Source organism: Gossypium hirsutum, chromosome D13 (genome assembly GCF_007990345.1).
Source record: "Gossypium hirsutum isolate 1008001.06 chromosome D13, Gossypium_hirsutum_v2.1, whole genome shotgun sequence".
Classification (NCBI taxonomy): Eukaryota; Viridiplantae; Streptophyta; class Magnoliopsida; order Malvales; family Malvaceae; genus Gossypium; species Gossypium hirsutum.
The window spans coordinates 22,651,053-22,668,492 of NC_053449.1; the positions used below are offsets into that span (position 1 = coordinate 22,651,053).

General features: G+C 33.1%; 1 protein-coding gene across 2 annotated transcripts; it reads left to right on the forward strand.

The window, feature by feature from the left end:
- The first annotated feature begins 10,407 nt into the window (after positions 1–10,407).
- LOC107945396 (uncharacterized) lies at positions 10,408–13,102 on the forward strand. 2 transcript variants are annotated; one of them, XR_001696534.2, is made up of 6 exons: positions 10,408–10,809; positions 10,916–11,015; positions 11,091–11,186; positions 11,296–11,333; positions 11,423–11,807; positions 12,672–13,102. XR_001696534.2 is itself a non-coding variant. In XM_016879379.2 (5 exons), exons 2-5 carry the CDS (start codon positions 10,919–10,921, stop codon positions 11,552–11,554), a joined length of 363 nt encoding a protein of 120 aa, XP_016734868.1. In that variant the 5' UTR covers positions 10,408–10,809; positions 10,916–10,918; the 3' UTR covers positions 11,555–11,811. The 2 variants fall into 2 exon arrangements, 1 of the variants encoding a protein (XP_016734868.1); XM_016879379.2 differs by lacking the exon at positions 12,672–13,102 and having other exon boundaries at positions 11,423–11,811.
- Positions 13,103–17,440: the final 4,338 nt, after the last annotated feature.

Genomic DNA, 17,440 nt, shown 5'->3' on the forward strand with positions numbered 1-17,440 from the left:
GGTTGAAGTGATTTAAATCGAATTATTAAATTGGTTATGGAGTTGAGTGGAAAGATTGATATTATAATGTGCTATGGAGAAATTGTAAATTATTGGAAAGTAAAAATCTTTCTAGAACTGTCGAAATGGTAAAGATTTGAATAAGGTATCGATGAACACGTGTGTAGTACTATGTGAAGGCTACTACGTGAATCGATAAATGATGGTCACATGTGTACTACTAAGTGAAGGCTACAATGTGTACCGAGAAGCTTTGGTCACGTGTGTAGTACTGTGTGAAGGCTACTACGTGAATCGATAAACGATGGTCAAATGTGTAGTACTAAGTGAAGGCTACTATGTGTACCGAAAAGCTTTGGTCACGTGTGTAGTACTATGTGAAGGCTACTACGTGAACCGTAAAACTTGATCATGTGTGTAGTACTATGTGAAGGCTATGACGTGAACCATAAAACTTGATCACGTGTGTAGTACTATGTGAAGGCTACTACGTGTATCGAATGATAAAAGTAACATGGGTAGTACTGTGTGAAAAACCCCAAATATTTGTTGTTATACCGACATGTTCAATGAGATATGAGTATGTGATTGGAACGTGATAAGTTGTGAAAGAGTGACTGAAGTGATGAAGTCTTGTATTGTGTTATAAAATAAATGGTTATAGAGTGAATAAGATATGAAATGAAATCTTAGTGAGTCTATTTTTACATAAAAGAAACAGAGCAAGCAAAAGAGTTATATATTTTGAGATATTTGAATTTTAGTTAGATAGGGAAGGATTGATTTCGGAATCCTCTGTTCTGATTTTGGAAAATTATTAAAAATTGTACAAAAATAATTATGAGTTATAATTTATATGCTTAGAATCACTAATGAGTATATTTTCAAGAGAAACAAATTAGAACACCATTTGAATTTTGTACAATTAGATAATTCATTTTTAGTGAAGAGTGGTCAGAACTGTTAGACTGTGTAACAGGGTAAACTTTAAACAATAAACTGTACTATTTTACTAAACCAAAAATTCTGAAAATTTTATGGTAATAATATATGTGGGTCTAGTTTCATGGAAAATTAACGTTTCTTAATTTGGAGTTCTGTAGCTCCAGATAAAAATAATTTAGTGATACTGACTCGGATAGACAGCTTTGAATATACATAAGGGTGAATAAAGAAACTATAGAAAATGTTATTTCTAAGAATGTTAAGTACACTAAGGATGTGGAATGGAGAGGAGGAGGAGTAAAATTATATATATATATGAATGATTTATGTGTAATTGGTTATATGATCGATTATAATCGATAAACGTGGAAATAGAAATGATGCTTACATTTGTATGTTATTGATCATGGTTTAAGCTCATATAGGAAAATAAAGTTTCATAGTATGTATGTCTGGTATATTTGGTATATGATTTGGTATGAAGTAAGGCCATGAATGGTATATGGATTAAATGCACTAGCTTGCGACTATGGTTGAATGATATGTTATTGTTTTGTGTAACATTCGTAGGAAATGGGTGTGGAAAGGAAATGAAATACTAAGTTCATACTTGAAGAATAAAATGATGAAAAAGAGGATGGTGAGTTGATTCGATGTTGTTATTTAAGCTTAAGTGATGTTTGCATTGCAATACTAAGAATTTTATAAATGTGTTAATGAAGGGTAAAATCGATAAACGTTGAGTTAAATGGTGAATACGTATTAGTATTGAACTTAATGATATTGAATTGTACGTAAATTAAATGGAAGTTTCTAGTGATATGTTTTGAATTAAAAGAATTATGGTGGTACTGAAATGTATATTGGATTGAGAAATTGATTTGAATTGTGAACATGAGAAATTGTGAATTGAATGAAATAAAAATGAAGCATTGAATTACATGAGTAAGTATTGGGTCTCGTAGGCCCTATTTGTTATAATTATAGTATTTTGAAGTTATAATGTAAAGATTTATAAAAGCATGTTAATAATTTGGAAAATCTTAATTTGAATGAAATTTTGTAACTCGGTTTAATATGTATGCAAGTGTATGTGTTCTAGTAATGCCTCGTACCCTATTCCGACATCGAATACGGGTAAGGGGTGTTACAAGGAGTACCCCTAGAGCCCATTTCTTCCCCATACTACGAGTGAAAGGGAAAATGTAAAGACTACCATTAAAGCAACCCAAGCAAGACTTACTATATCCATGTGTATTATGTCCCCTATCTTCATGAATATGAAACAAATATGAAGGCATTTAATTTTTCCATTATTTTTCACTAATAATAGTAGAATTATTGGCGCAGAGTCAAAAAGAAAAAGGAATTGTGACATGCCACCGTTGATGAATGACTTCGATAAATCCGCTTATAACAAGCTCTTATATGATTTCGAGTAAAATCGAGAACCATTAAGCACAAGTAAAATGCGCAGTAACACTTTTGGAAGTATCAAAAGAATGTTACTCACATGTATCAATAATAAGACTTATTCTTTCTTTTAGTGTCCCTCATTAAGTAAAAGCCAATTATCTATCCAATCTATAGCAGAGATTTGCCCCAATCATTTCCCTTATCTTTCTGGAAACCCATATTTGGATAAAACTATTATTCACCATGCTCAAAGTTTGATCTTATTCTTTTAGCCTTCACTTTAATTTAGATATAGTAACATTACTTTGGCAATATAACAAGGTTCATGGACTCCAAATTTGGCATAAAGATGAATAAATTCTAGTTAAATCAATTTGTAATGCTATTGTGGTGAATGTTGGTGATGTTGTGAAAGTACTTACAGCTTAAATATGTTGATGTCATCTCAAAAAACAAAAATAAAACAAAAGAAAAATGAGAGAAGAGAAGAAAAAGAACAAAAAAATAAAAATAAAAACAAAGTATTTTGGGTAAATTATAAAGATGTCTCTGACTTTAATCAAAAGTCAAAAAAATTGTAACATGTTAGTCACTTAATGGAATAATGTGTCATGTTGACAATCCGTTATTAGATTAACGGAGTTTTTAATGACAATAACTAATTCAAATAATTATTTTAGTTAAAATATATAAATTAAAAAATTTTAAAGTGATTAAAATAATATAAATCTAATTTAAAGTAACAATTATCATAATTTACTCATAAAAAATATTGTTTAGTTTTGAGATCTACCATTGTATCTTACTTCATCTACAAATTATCGGCTATTTTACACAAATGACCTAAAAATTAATTATTTACGTAAATGACCCTAATTCAAAAACAATCACCTAAATGAGTTAAAATGAATAGTAAAATTGGGTAAAGGAGACTAAATGGCTTGCACCAGTATTTTTCCTAACACAATCATTGCCTAATGATAGTGTCGGGAGTTAAAAAAAGTATTTTTTTGGTGTTGGACACTAGATGGCCGGCACCCTTGTAATTTTTTCACCCCGTATCATATTGTTATACATTTATACCAATATTTGAAAAAAAATTTGGGGTGCTTGCACACCAATGACCGGCACCCCTTTTAAAATTAAAAAAAAGTTTTTAGGTGCTAGGACATTGATGGTCAGCACCCCAGTACTAGATTTTTTTTAAAAAATTTGGGTTGCTGGGACATTGATTGCTAGCACCCCTTTGATCTATATATATAGAAGCTCTTTGGGTTGTGGTATTGTAATTGGAGGGAAAAAATTGTTGAGAGTACAATCAACTGGAGTGTACAATCAAATGGGGATACCAAATTTTGGAGTGTACCATCAAATGGGTGTGATGTAGTGGATTGTAGATGGGAGTGTTTGGGAGTGTACAATCGAATTTTAGGGTTGAATTATAAACTATCATGTTTTATCGGAGTTGAATTATATATTGTCACGTGAACCGTAAAGGTTATACCATCAAAGGGTGGAGGTACCAGTTACGCCCGATTACTGTTTACAAAAGTTGATGACTATCTTCATTAGAGATGACAAATTGTGTAGACCAGTTACAGTTAAAGAAGATGGCGGGCAAACATGGTAAAAATTACTAAATGCAAAATAGACCTGATTCAAGCAGAAGATGACTAACTTTGAAAAAACTACTATTCAAAATGTTTGTATTTTTTTTATCTGCAAATCAATGTTGGTTTGTATTATTTGTTGTTGGATTTTTTTTCGTATATCAAATGTATACAATATTCATATATTTTTGTATCTATAAACCAATTTTGGTCTATATTATTTGTTGGTCGAATTATAATTTTTTTATACTTAATATTTTGTATTCATCTATGCAAACAAAATATTATGTTAAAATATATTTTTTTCGTATTGAAAGAATATGTCTAAAGTTAATAATTACAAAAAATCAGAATTGTTTGGATCCTGGTGACGTCCCCGGCTTCAAAGTGTAACGATCGGGCTATCTCCATTGGCGAGGGGGTGCACCTGCATGTGGGGATTGGTAAATGTTTGGGCCAGCCTCCAGTGTTTGTACCAGTGTACTAAAAAAGTGGTATAATCATATGTCCCATCATTGGGTGTGACGGGGTATTGCGATACCTGAGGGGCTGACCCAAAAATATCCTCCACGATAGGTGTATGCACTTCTCTTGAAGCTCTAGGCGGTACAAGGATGACTCGAAGTGTGTCGAATATTAAAGGTTGGGGTCGTCGCCAAACATCTCCTCGAGCAAAAAAGGTTGTTGTTAGGAATATAGGGTACGCGATGAGGATCTGAATGCCGTATATTGGGGCTCAGGGTCAGGGTATGAGGTAGATTTTGTGTTCCCGAATGGTGGAACTCGATTATAGCATGGCCATGTGTTCATTCATTGCCATCGAGAAGATCCTAGTTGTACGTGTTCTGGGACCATGTACTAAGCTGCGTACTCACGTGTAGGAAAGAACCCAGTCTTTGAGACTACAAGGGGATCCACCTTTGATGTCGGGCATTCCATAGAATAATGTACGGAGCATGTTGGTTCACCCAATTTATGGTGTCTCTACCCTTTTTTTCTATCTCGTGGAGTTCTTTGAAGTCCTGTGGAGGGTTCGAGATAGGTTGCATGCAACTGAACTGTTTCAAGACCCGATCCACTACGTGCCACTCGACCATATAAAAATTAATCAATGGGACGTTTGTCACGAATAGAGTTTGCCACTCGTGAACCCATGATGGTATGAGGGCCACAATTTCCTCCTCCTTATACGACATCCATAGAAAGTGCACAGTATAGAGCATGCATTTTTAGTTAAGTTAAATTTTTTGGCAAATAAAATAAATTTGGAAGTGTATTTTACATTATTCCCAGAATGAGCCTCTACCATCTGGCAGTATACAGAAATGGTGTACGATCATCTGATTCCTGGTATCGTCGCCCATCTGAAAAACACATTCATATTTTGGATTATTTTTTGCATAAAAAAATTATTATACCATACAATTAAGAAACAAAAAGTATCAATCACCTATTTACAAGTGGCCACACCCACAATTGGTGACTCACTGATGCCAGAAATGACATCTAATATAATGCCCATGATTGCAGTAGAAGGCAACAACTGCCTATGGTATTTGTAGATGGCTTTGTCGTTCGACAAAACTCTCGGTATAAACATGCCAATACTGTAGAGCCCCAACTATAATTCCCAGCTTGGGCCAGATTTTCTAATAAATGGAGGTACATGATATGGACTTTTTTCTTATTTACGTCTGGCATCAATACCCCACCTATCAGTTGCAGAATATATGCTCTTGTAGCATAGATAATCTTCATTTGAGTTGGACGACTTGGTAGATGATTGAAATGATTTCTTAATCGGGTAAATTTAATACGGGTTAATCTTCCTTCCTCATCATCGGAGGGCACTCTTCCAAGTAAACGTTTACTAATGCTCCATGGATCGATCACTTTTCCTGGCCCAGTCACTACTTCTCTATCAATAGACAACCCTAGCTAGATTGAGACGTCTTGTAGTGTTATGGTTACCTCCCCACACGAGAAGTGGAATGTGTGTGTCTCCGAGCGTCATCTTTCCACTAAGGCTAATACAAAATCGGCTCGTAGGTCAGCAATTTGAATGAATCAGCTACCCCAAACCCTACAACATTCAAAAACGGCAGAACCCTCTGATTGGGAAAATATCCCGAATCATGGAATTGAGGTCTTACAACCCAGTATCGTTTCTTTAGAAATAGTAAAAATAATATGTTATATTTCTCATTCAAAATAAAAATTTTATGGATTTTGTTTAAGTCTCAATTGGTCAAAAATTTACCATATCGTATATGAACTTTGCAATGTGACTTTCATTATTTAGAAAAGATTGAGGATCCATTCCAATATCTGCGTAAAAATTGAACAATTTATCATGAACAATTTAAAAAATGAAGAAATTATTGAAAAAAACATTTATATTAATAACATGTTATATTAACTTACATTTTTTAAGTACTAAGGTAAAATGGGAAAAAATATTTTCGCTAAACAGCGATCGTGCTTGCGGTGGTGGAATGGTGGGAGACTAATAGAGGGTTTTATAGTAGGGGACCAATAGAGGGTGTTACGAGAAAGAAAGGACAAAAAAAAGAAAGAAAAAACTTACCTAAGTGCACCGTGACTGTGCTCGTCGGGTCACATCAATGCCCTCTAACATCGGCCATCAGGAGCCACCTGCACGTTGACATGAGTCAGGTGACAACCACTTAATGGCCAAAGTTGAACTGCTTTATTTGTTGCTGCAGGTGCCGACTGTAGTAGCCTGTTTTTCAGTGGTGTCAAAAATAGTGGTTTCGAGGCCACAAATTCGACGAGTAAGTTCATAAATATTATTTTTTAATATTTATGAGTCAAATATGGTTTTAAAAGGGTTTTTGATATGATAATTTATGATATTCGAATGATTAAATAAGTTCAAGTGGTAAAAACTTAAGGTAAAGTGGTTTTAAAAAATGAGGTATCGGGACCTTGTTTCTATAAATCGAGTCATAAATATTTTTATAAATATTTACAGAGTGTTATTAAGGATGTATTAAAGTTTCTTAAGAAATTTTAATGTTTCGATAGTTAATTAATTAATAAGGACTAAACCGTAAAAAGTGTGAAAATTGAATTCTATTAACTAAAGATGTTTAATAGCTATGAAAAAAGTAAATTCATGGACTAATATGGTAAATATACCATATTATATTTGAGTGGGTAGTTGGCTTTATTTTATTATGAATTTATATGTTTTATTAATTAAAATAAAACTAATTATTAAGGTAATAAAAGAAAATAAAGCACAATCATCTTTCTCTTTTTATGTTTTGCCAAAATTGAGAAAGAAGGAAGCCATGGAAGGGGTTGAGCATTCGGTCTTCTTTTTGAAGTTCCATGGTATGTCATTTTGGCCCTGTTTCTAATAATTTTTATGTTTTGGAGATCATTGCAACTAGGTCCAACTAGCCCGTACTTTCGTTTTTGAAACTGTTAAAGATTTTGAATGTTGAGATTGATGAATCTTTGTGATTTTAGATGTTAAATGATGAATGATGAATCTTTGTGATTTTAGATGTTAAATGATGAATTCAAGTGTTATTTGGTATTTAAAAGTATTTTGTTAAGTATTTTTTATAAATTTTTCGATTAGGGACTAAATTTTTGAAATAGTAATAGCTCAAGGACTTGATGTGAAATTGTTGCAAAAATGGGCTGAAATGGATGCTTTTAACATTTAGTTAGCATGAGTTTGCAATAAAATGGTTAATTTGCATGTTTTAGGCTCAATGACTAAATTGAATAAAAGTAAAATGTTAGGGGCAATTTTGTAAAAATTTTAAAATGACTAAATTGCATAAAATAAATTGTTTTACTATCTAAATTAATGAATTTAATGAAATTAATAATGTTCGGATTGGATTGAATGTGGGATAGAGTACAGTCGTGATATGGTGTGTTGTAGGGGATTGGAGTGGAGATGGTTTGGAGGAATGTATATATTTTCTTTCTGAGTAAACTGATTTTCAACATTTTTTGCAAACTCTCGTGTTATACTCTCTGTTTGGTGTGTTTCAGTTGGACTAGCTCTTATACGCATTGGCGTGTTTCGGTTGGACTAGCTCTTATGAGCATTGGCGTGTTACGGTTGGACTAGCTCTTGTGAGAATTTGATATGTTTTGGAGGGATTGGCTTGTATGAGCATCTGGCGTGTTATGGTTGGAATGACGATGTGCTTCTATCCGTAAGTAATTTTTCGAATTGGAAATCTTAGTAAGGTAATGTTCAATGAAAGAATGTTTATGTTCATGAAATTGATGATTTCAAATGATGTTGTTCATGTATATAACTTACCTTATGTTATTTCAAGTTACTTATGAGTTGATGCTCTAACATGTGTTACGAATGATTCTTAGGCTTGTACCAAGCTTATGATTGGATTATATCATGCTTAATCTTACTGAAATACATTGAAATTGTAAGTGTTCAAATGGTCATATGCTTATGTTCATAAAAAGGTGGTATAAATCAAAAGATGTAATTTCTTATGAAATGGTTTATCATGCAGTTGATCCCTAAAGAGTTATGTTTAAATGCACTAGCTTATGGTTATGGTTGATGTTTATGCTTATGTCTTGTGTGTTATGCAAACAACACGGATGAGAATAGATAATGAAATGATAAGTTCATAGTTGAGATGAAATATGATGAAATAAAAAGGATTGTTAAGTTAAAGGACTTACTTGTAAGGAAGGACTTTACTTATGATATATGTGAGTTTACTTATGTCGTGAGTAAATACACTAATTCGTGAATTGATAACATAATTAAGCTTATGCTAAGTAAATGGAATGATAAGTAAGTAAATGAAATGGTTCACCATTTTAAGAAAAGGTTGATGATTATGTAATTCAGCTTATAAGACCTTATTATGTTATAAATAAAAAGTATTTGGGATGTTAATGAACCTATTCATTTGTGAGTTGATAATTATATAGTTTGATAAATCTTGAGGCATTGGTATATGTTTATTTATGACTTATAAAGTTCATAATTAAAATGGAATATTATGATTAAAGCTTATACGAGCTTACTAAGCATTCCTTGCTTATGTGGTTATCTTTCTCTTACTTTACAGATTATCGGAAGCTCGATCGGGTTGGAAGCTTGTCAAAGATCTATTACACTATCTAGCGATTATATCGGTAGATTTTGATGTTTTTAATAATTTTACAGTTTTACAAATTAGTCCCCGAACTAGCTAGATTAAGCTATAACGATCCCGAAAACATAGAAATCATTAAAAACAGATTAAAAATACATACCTAATTGAAGAAATTAGGGTTACCGAAAGTTAAGCTTCAACAATGGCTTCTCCTCTTCTAAATTTGGTTGAAAACAATTAAAAGGTTATGGCTTTTTCATTTGTTTTATTTATTATAACATACAATTAATAATTTCCAAAATTAACCTTAATAATTAAACCAAATTTCAAAATTGTCAAGCCAACATCTTCCACTAACTCATAAATGGTCTAGTTACCATATAAAGACATCCACTTAAAAGCCCTATAGCTATTTAATACCTTTAGCTATAAGAACTCAACTTTTGCACTTTACGCGATTTAGTCCTTTTTATCAAATTAAGCATGTAAACGGTAAAATTTCTTAATGAAATTTTTATACGGTATTTCTATCATGCTATAGACCGTAAAATGATAATAAAAATAAATTTTTTTGACTTTAGATTTGTGGTCTTAAAGCCACTGTTCCAATTTTACTAAAAATGAGCTGTTACAAAGTCAGTGAGTTACACGGGCACAGACACGGGCTGGGACCCAGCTATGTGTCCCTATTTGATTGTTACACGACTTGGACACAGGTGTGTGTCTCAGCCGTGTGACCCTTGCAATGTGAAAATTTCCATCTTGTTCCATAAAGTTCTAAATGTTTCTGATTTAGTCCCAAATCGTTTTAAAATGTTTTTTTGTAGGCCTCGAGAGCTCAAATATGAGAAGATATGCATGTGTTTGAATGGATTATGATATGATTTATGAAATGTTTAGAAATAAATGATTATAAGTTACATTTTTACGGTAATGTTCTGTAACCTATTTCGGTGAATACGAGTTAGGGGTGTTAAACTGGCCTTCCCAGGCCCAATCCAATGTCATGTGTCAACTATTATATGGCCATGGCCCATTGACCCGTCCCATCACTATTTATTTAATTTATTTTGTTTTCTATATAAAATTTATTTTAAACTTTAATTAACTTATTTCTTGATTTTTAAATTTAATTTATTGGTTTTTAAATTTTTATTTTTTAAAATTAATTTTATTTTAAACTGTAATTAATTTATATTTCTTTAATTAATTTCGATTTAATTTTTTTTGAATAAATACTAGTTGGGTTAATTTATTAATAAACCAATATAATAAAAGACAGTTTCACTGAACCGAAGCAAAACTGAAAAAGAAAAGAAAAATAAAAAAGAAATAAAATAAAATTTAAAACCCCGGCATAGTAAATGGAGCCCAGTCCCACTAAAAAATGCACGCGACTTCTCGGGGCACGCCAAACTGAAACGAACAGGTCAATGAATTATCTTTTGGAAATGAAACATTTCCTTTTCCCGTTCCAAAGCAACTGTCCAGATTCTTCACTTCCTCTCCACCCTTCACAATCCTTTCGAAGAAACAAATCGTTCTATCCGGTCACCTACACATCTTCCTCGCCGGAGTAAGTGAAAGAGTTCCGATTCTCTCGAGCCACGAACAACTCTAGCGTGTCTTGGTCGAGACCCCAGCCAGCTTCCCTTCTAAAATCCTCCGTTGCCAGACAATGCGCAGATCTGTTCGCCGAACGTGAAACTTAGGTGAAGCGAACCTCCTTGAACTTCCCTGCTTCATTTTTTATGTCCAAAATGTAAGGGCCAATGGCTGATCTGTCCAGATTTTCCGATCTTGCTTTCTTTATCACAGATAATGAATCACCCTCCACCATCACCTCCCTCAACCCCAGATCCCCCCCCCACTTTGAGCGGTTGGAGGCATGCAAGAGCTTCGGCCGCGAAAGGTGAAGGTATGTTCTCATTTTTAACGGCTCTCATACTTAAAATTCTCGATCTGCCATTTCTAACAATTATTCCCGAATAAGATATTGATGTGGTAGCCTGGAAAGCGGCATCAAATTTGATTTTTATAAAAGGGACTTCCGGTGGCCTGCACCTCTCGCACCCCACCTTGGTGACAGGTAGTTTCTTTGCAATCTCATCTATTTCATTCAAAAAAATCAATGGTCTGCCTCAATATTTGCCGTGGTGAGATGAACGTTTTGGTGTGAACCCATTTATTTCTTGTAGACCAAAGAGACCAAACTGCACAAACAATCTTTCGACAGGTAAAACTATGCAGAATGTGAAAAAAATTTTGAATCCACTGTTGATAACTTTCATCATTCCTTACTCCCTCCCATCTGATGTCTAACAGATGCCAGGTTTCAATTGCAAACGGACAGTTGCGAAAACCATCCTCCAACGTCTCCTCACTTCTCAAGCATTTTGGGCAAGTCGCTGCTCCAACCAATCTTTTATTGTACGAATTATAGGAATTTGGAATTAGATTATTGAAAATACGCCAGAAAATGATTTTGACCTTTTCTGGCAAATTAAGCTGCCATAATTTGTTGTAATAAGGTATATAGGAATTGTCCCCTTCTATTGTATTTGCATACTCGAGGCCTTCTTACCTATACCCACTCCGAACGATATATTCTCCTGAGGGCTCTGCTTGCCAAATGACCGCATCTTCCTGGGCCTTCGAAGCAAGGGGAGTACACAGAATTTTCCTAGCAACCCCTAAATCGAAAAAATTGGTAATTTTTTCCACATCGCATCTTCTGTCATCCCATTTTCTATAATTAATTTTGATTTTTTAAAATTAATTTTATTTAAAACTGTAATTAACTTGTTTCTTTAATTAATTTTGATTTTTTAAAATAATATTTTAAATTGTAATTAATTTATTTCTTTAATTAATTTTGAATTTTAAAATTAATTTCATTTTAATTTAGGGTAAACTACAAAAATAGTTACTTTTATTTGTTAAGTTACATTTTAGTCACTTATGTTTGAAATGTTATGTTTAGTCATTTATGTTATTATTTTGTTACGAAGTAATTACTCTTCCGTTAAGTTTTGTTATCTATCTCTCTAACGGTAATTGTACGTGATAGTCCAATTAGATTTTAAGTGCAACTTAGATTTTCTAATGGGATGAGAATAGATTTTTAATTAAATAAATTTAATTAATTAAAAATTTAAAACTTTAAATCTTAGTTAAAAAAACCATTCATTTTTTCCTTTATTTTAGTTTTCTTTTTCAGTTAACTAAGAAAGTTATTATCATCAGAATTTTTTATTTACTTATAAAAACAAAAGAGGATTCAATAGAGGGTTCATGTATATTTTTTTCACTGACAAATTTATGTTTTAAGATTTAAAATTAAGTGGTTGTTGACAAATTTATGTAATAAGATGAATTGCAATGATTGCAGCATGTGAAAAAATGATGTTCCAGTCAACATCTTAGAATGAAAAGCCAAAACAGTTTGTTTTAATGGTTGAACTAGCTTTTGTTTAACTTGGGGCTTTTTTCATTTTTATTTGACATGGGATTGTTTATTCAAAGAAAACTCAGAATTCCTATGTTTTGTTAATTTTCTACTTGATTTGGTCAGGTAAAAAAAGACAGAAATGGCAAACCAGCTTGGAGTTCTTAATGCATTGGATGCAGCAAAGACACAATGGTACCATTTCACAGCAATTGTGATTGCTGGAATGGGTTTCTTCACTGACGCTTATGACCTTTTTAGCATCTCTCTTATCACAAAATTACTCGGTCGTATTTACTATTTCGATGCACTTTTTAAAAAGCCTGAACTTTGTCTTATTGTATTGCAACTGCTGTTAATGGTGTGGCTTTTTGTGGAACTTTAGCTGGATAGCTTTTCTTTGGTTGGCTCGGTGATAAATTAGGCCGAAAACGAGTTTATGGACTCACCTTGATGCTTATGGTGATCTGTTCCATTGCCTCTGGACTTTCCTTCGGAAAGTCTCCAAGTGTTGTAATGGCAACCCTTTGCTTTTTCAGGTTTTGGCTTGGTTTTCACATGCTGTAGTCATTGCAGTTCATCTTATTACATAAATTTGTCGACAACCGCTTGATTTTAAGTCATAGGTTGGTGAAGAAGACATACTTGAACCCTTAATTGAATCTTCTTTTGTTTTTATAGGTGAATAAAAAATTCTGATGATAATAGCTTTATTATTAGTCAATTGAAAAAGAAAACTAAAAAAAAAAGGGGGAGATGAATTGTTTTTTAACTAAGATTTAGGAAATTCAAGTTGGCACTTAAAATCTAATTGGATTGCCATGTAGGATTACTGTTAGGGAGATAACGGAACTTAATGGAAGAGTGATCACTACGTAACAAAATAATAACATAAGTGACTAAAACGTAACATTTCAAACATAAGTGACTAAAATGTAACCTGAAACAAACAAAAGTGACTATTTTTGTAGTTTACCCTTTAATTTATTTAATTTTACAACAATATTTAATTTTAAAATTAAATATTTTACAACCATAATTAATTATACAACCATATTTTAAAATTAAAACTAGTTAGGGTTATTAATTGATACAAATTAAAACTTTTTTTCATCATTAGATACAAAATTGATTTACTTATAGATACAAATAAAAAATCACTCATCATTTTCCAAGTGGGCATCACGAGAAGATTGATTAGCACAATAGACTCAATGTGGGCAAGTAGATCGGTTCTGGCTGGAATTTTAGCACAATTCGTACTATTTGGATTCCCTCATCTCCCTGACATCCATGTCATTTCGAATCTTCGCCGAAGGTGGTTGACCTTAGGATGTCTATAGAGACTATGATCTGGTAGCATCTTGAAAGCAAGCGATGGAATTTCTTAGTTTGAGCCATCTGACATTACAAGAAATTCGTTTCCCTAGATACGCAATGTGCATTGTAGCATGTAGACATAATTTATGAATTGTTCAACGTCTAGGTTTGATGTTGCACGCGCTGCATGAACATGTGTACACGGATATCGAAGACTTTGTGTAACACCCTTATCCCATATTCGTCACTGGATTAGGGCTACGAAGTATTACCGAAGCATAATGTCAAATAACGAACAATTTATTATCATAAATAAATCACAAGGTAAAACATAACAAAATCAATCAAAAATATACATAAGGTCCTTTATACGAGCTTTCGAAGCCCAAAATAGACATTGGATCCGATTCAGGACTAAATTGCAAACATATGAAATTTTTTAGACTCACACGACCAAGAGACACGCTTGTGTCTTAGGCCGTGGGCATTTGAAATAGGGACACATGGTCGTGTCCTAGCCCGTGTCCGCACTCGTGTAACTCATTGACTTGGGCTACACGGCCAAGCCACACGCCCGTATGCCAAGCCATGTACCCTACAAAATAACCCCACATCCTATGTGCCAAGCTGTGTGCTAGGCCGCGTAATAGCCTGACTGGCAACCCTTTGAAAGCTACAAGTGACACATGACTGTGTCACCTGGCCATGTGTCACACGCGACTGAGACATATACCCGTGTCTTTGCCCATGTGGACAAAAAATAGGCCACTTTCAAGCCATTTTTCTCACCCAATATCCCATCTTATACACAAGCCAATTGTACCTAAAATCAAACATTCAAAACACACTTAACAAATGCAAGAATCAAGTTTAAACAACCTAGAAACTAACCATTCAACCAATATGCTGAAATGACACCTCAATTTTAACAAATGAATTTTACTAAAACAGTTAACCATTTTATTCCACATCTAAACTACTAATTGGATCATTCCAATGCTATATTTGCCACAATGTTCATAAACCAAATATGTATACATAATCAATACAAAATAGCCATATTCACAACTAACCTATTCCATACCAAATTGACCAAAAGATGATCACTCTCAAACTACCAAATCAAGCCATTAGCAACATTATGGACTATCCCCTTTTTCACCATTCACCAACTCATATTATAACATTTCCATATCATCATTTTAACCAACAAAATATCAAGTTACCAACCACACAAGATACCACATAAATATACATCATACCAAATAAATCATCAACCAAAATGTCATATATATACAATCCACACTTAATGGCTAGAATTCATCAAACAAAACACCTATACATGCCATTATAACCATGACTCAAAATCTTCAAAATATACCGATATAACTAATGGAAAGTGTGATGAAATCTCTGATAACTTCCAGCTCGAACGAGCTTCCAATTATCTAGAAACACAAAGAAATTAACACGAAGTAAGCATGTAATGCTTAGTAAGTTCATAATTCATAAACAAAACTTACCATTTCATCTTAAAAGCATAAAAATCAACTTGAAACTATCCAACATGGCTTGGCATTAGCCTAAGCAACAACAACCTTTCAAGTTAGCAAATGACATAGCATAGCAAATCACCTCATAGCATTGTAGCTTTTATACATATTACTTCAAAGCATTCATACTTTCAACAAATGGCTTAGCATATTTCAATCATTAACAACTCATATTTTTCATACTTTCATAATATCACTTACTGGAGCATTTGTCGAACCTTCCCATTTTCATACCCGTTGAACCACTAGAATAATATCGGATACGCAGGAATCTCACACACTAAGTGCCCACATGTGGTCTAAACCACTACTAACTCATATATCATATCAATGCTCTCTCTCCAGCCATAAATGGGTCTCTCACACAAGCTGTCAATCAAGACGTAGCTACACGGTGCTGCTCACACAAGCTGTCAAGTAACCACAAAACATGCTGGAAACTCAGCCACCGGTGGGACGTATGAGACCAGCACCCAAAACATGGTAACCCCTAATGACATGTCATTTGTATCCTATATATTCCTAAGGTTCAAACGGGATCTGAAACTCACCGAAACTTCGTTAGATATTTTCGTAGAGTCGTAATTTTAGTATATATAACATAAAGGCATTTAAACCAAACATAATTCAATACTAATTAAATATACGAACTTACCTTAAACACGTGGAGAATTACGATCGATTAATCCAATACTTTTTCTTTTTCCCGATCTAAATCCGTATGTTGCTTTTCTTAATTTATATAACCAAACTTAACTAATTCAAATTTCATTCTATTCAATTTAATCCAAAAATCATGTTTTGGAAAAATTACACTTTTGCCCCTTAAATTTTAAATTCAATAAATTTAGTCCCTAACTCATAAAAATGCAAATTCATGCAATTTAATACAATCCCACTATAGCTAGATATCACTAATGCGCTTAGTAAGTCTCATTTCCTTTATTTTACAATTTAACCTTGAATATTTTTCTATTTTTCAATTTAACCCCTAATTGACAAATTCATCAAAATTTCCTTTACTAAAGTTGTTTAACTATCATCAAACATTCATTTTCATCCATCAAACATAAACAAAAACTAACATACATTCATGGTAAAACCTAGACTTTTAACAGTTTTGCAAATTAGTCTCCAAGCTAGCTAGATTAAGCTACAACGATCCCGAAAACATAGAAATAATTAAAAACGAGTCAAAAATGCACTTACATGCAATGAGACTATGACCGAACCTTCAAAAGCACAACAATGGGGTTTTTGCTTTTACTTTCGGTTGAAGATGGGTTAGAAAGATGATACAATTTTGTTTTCATTATTTTGCTAAGTTTATTTTATTAAATTACAACTTTAACCTTAATTAATAACCTTTAAAACCATTAATAATATGTCCATATAAGTCCATTCACATTATGGATAGTTTAATTACAACATAAGCCCTCCAAACTTTTATTATCAAAACTATTTAATCCCTTTAGCTTATAGAACTCAAATTTGACACCTTTTGCAATTTAATCATTTTTATCAAATTAAACATGCAAACGATAAAATTTTCTTCGTGAAAATTTTATACGACACTACTAACATGCTGTAGACATTAAAATAATAATAAAATAAATTTTTGACGTCAAATTTGTGGTATTGAAATCACTTTTCTGATTTCACCAAAAACGAGTTGTTACACTTTGGAACTTCCCGCACTCGTAATGCCTGTTTCACAAATCAACTGCGTAAGACCTGGGTAGAATACCTGAGTGATGACCGACGTACTCTTGAACTTGGAAAGTCTCCAAGTCACATGAATACAATTCTGTGTTCATGGTTTACACTCTCTTAGTGTTTACTGCCATTGCCTTTTGGATGGCCTCAATGTAGACGTTCCCGACCTTTATCTGCTTTGATTGTCTCATCCTCATCCTTGACATCAATGTGGCAAGCCTATAGAATATTCCCGAGGAAACTGTAGAAATTGACGTGTATACCTTAAGAAGGAGTTAACCGACTCTACGAGGTTGGTCGTTATTT

Excerpts from the sequence above, each read along its gene's own strand:
- LOC107945396 (XM_016879379.2), top strand. The coding sequence starts at position 10,919 with ATGAATCACCCTCCACCATCACCTCCCTCAACCCCAGATCCCCCCCCC. Across the intron at positions 11,016-11,090 it reads TTCGGCCGCGAAAGGTGAAG|ATATTGATGTGGTAGCCTGG; the intron begins GTATGTTCTCAT and ends TTCCCGAATAAG. Across the intron at positions 11,187-11,295 it reads GCACCCCACCTTGGTGACAG|ACCAAAGAGACCAAACTGCA; the intron begins GTAGTTTCTTTG and ends TATTTCTTGTAG.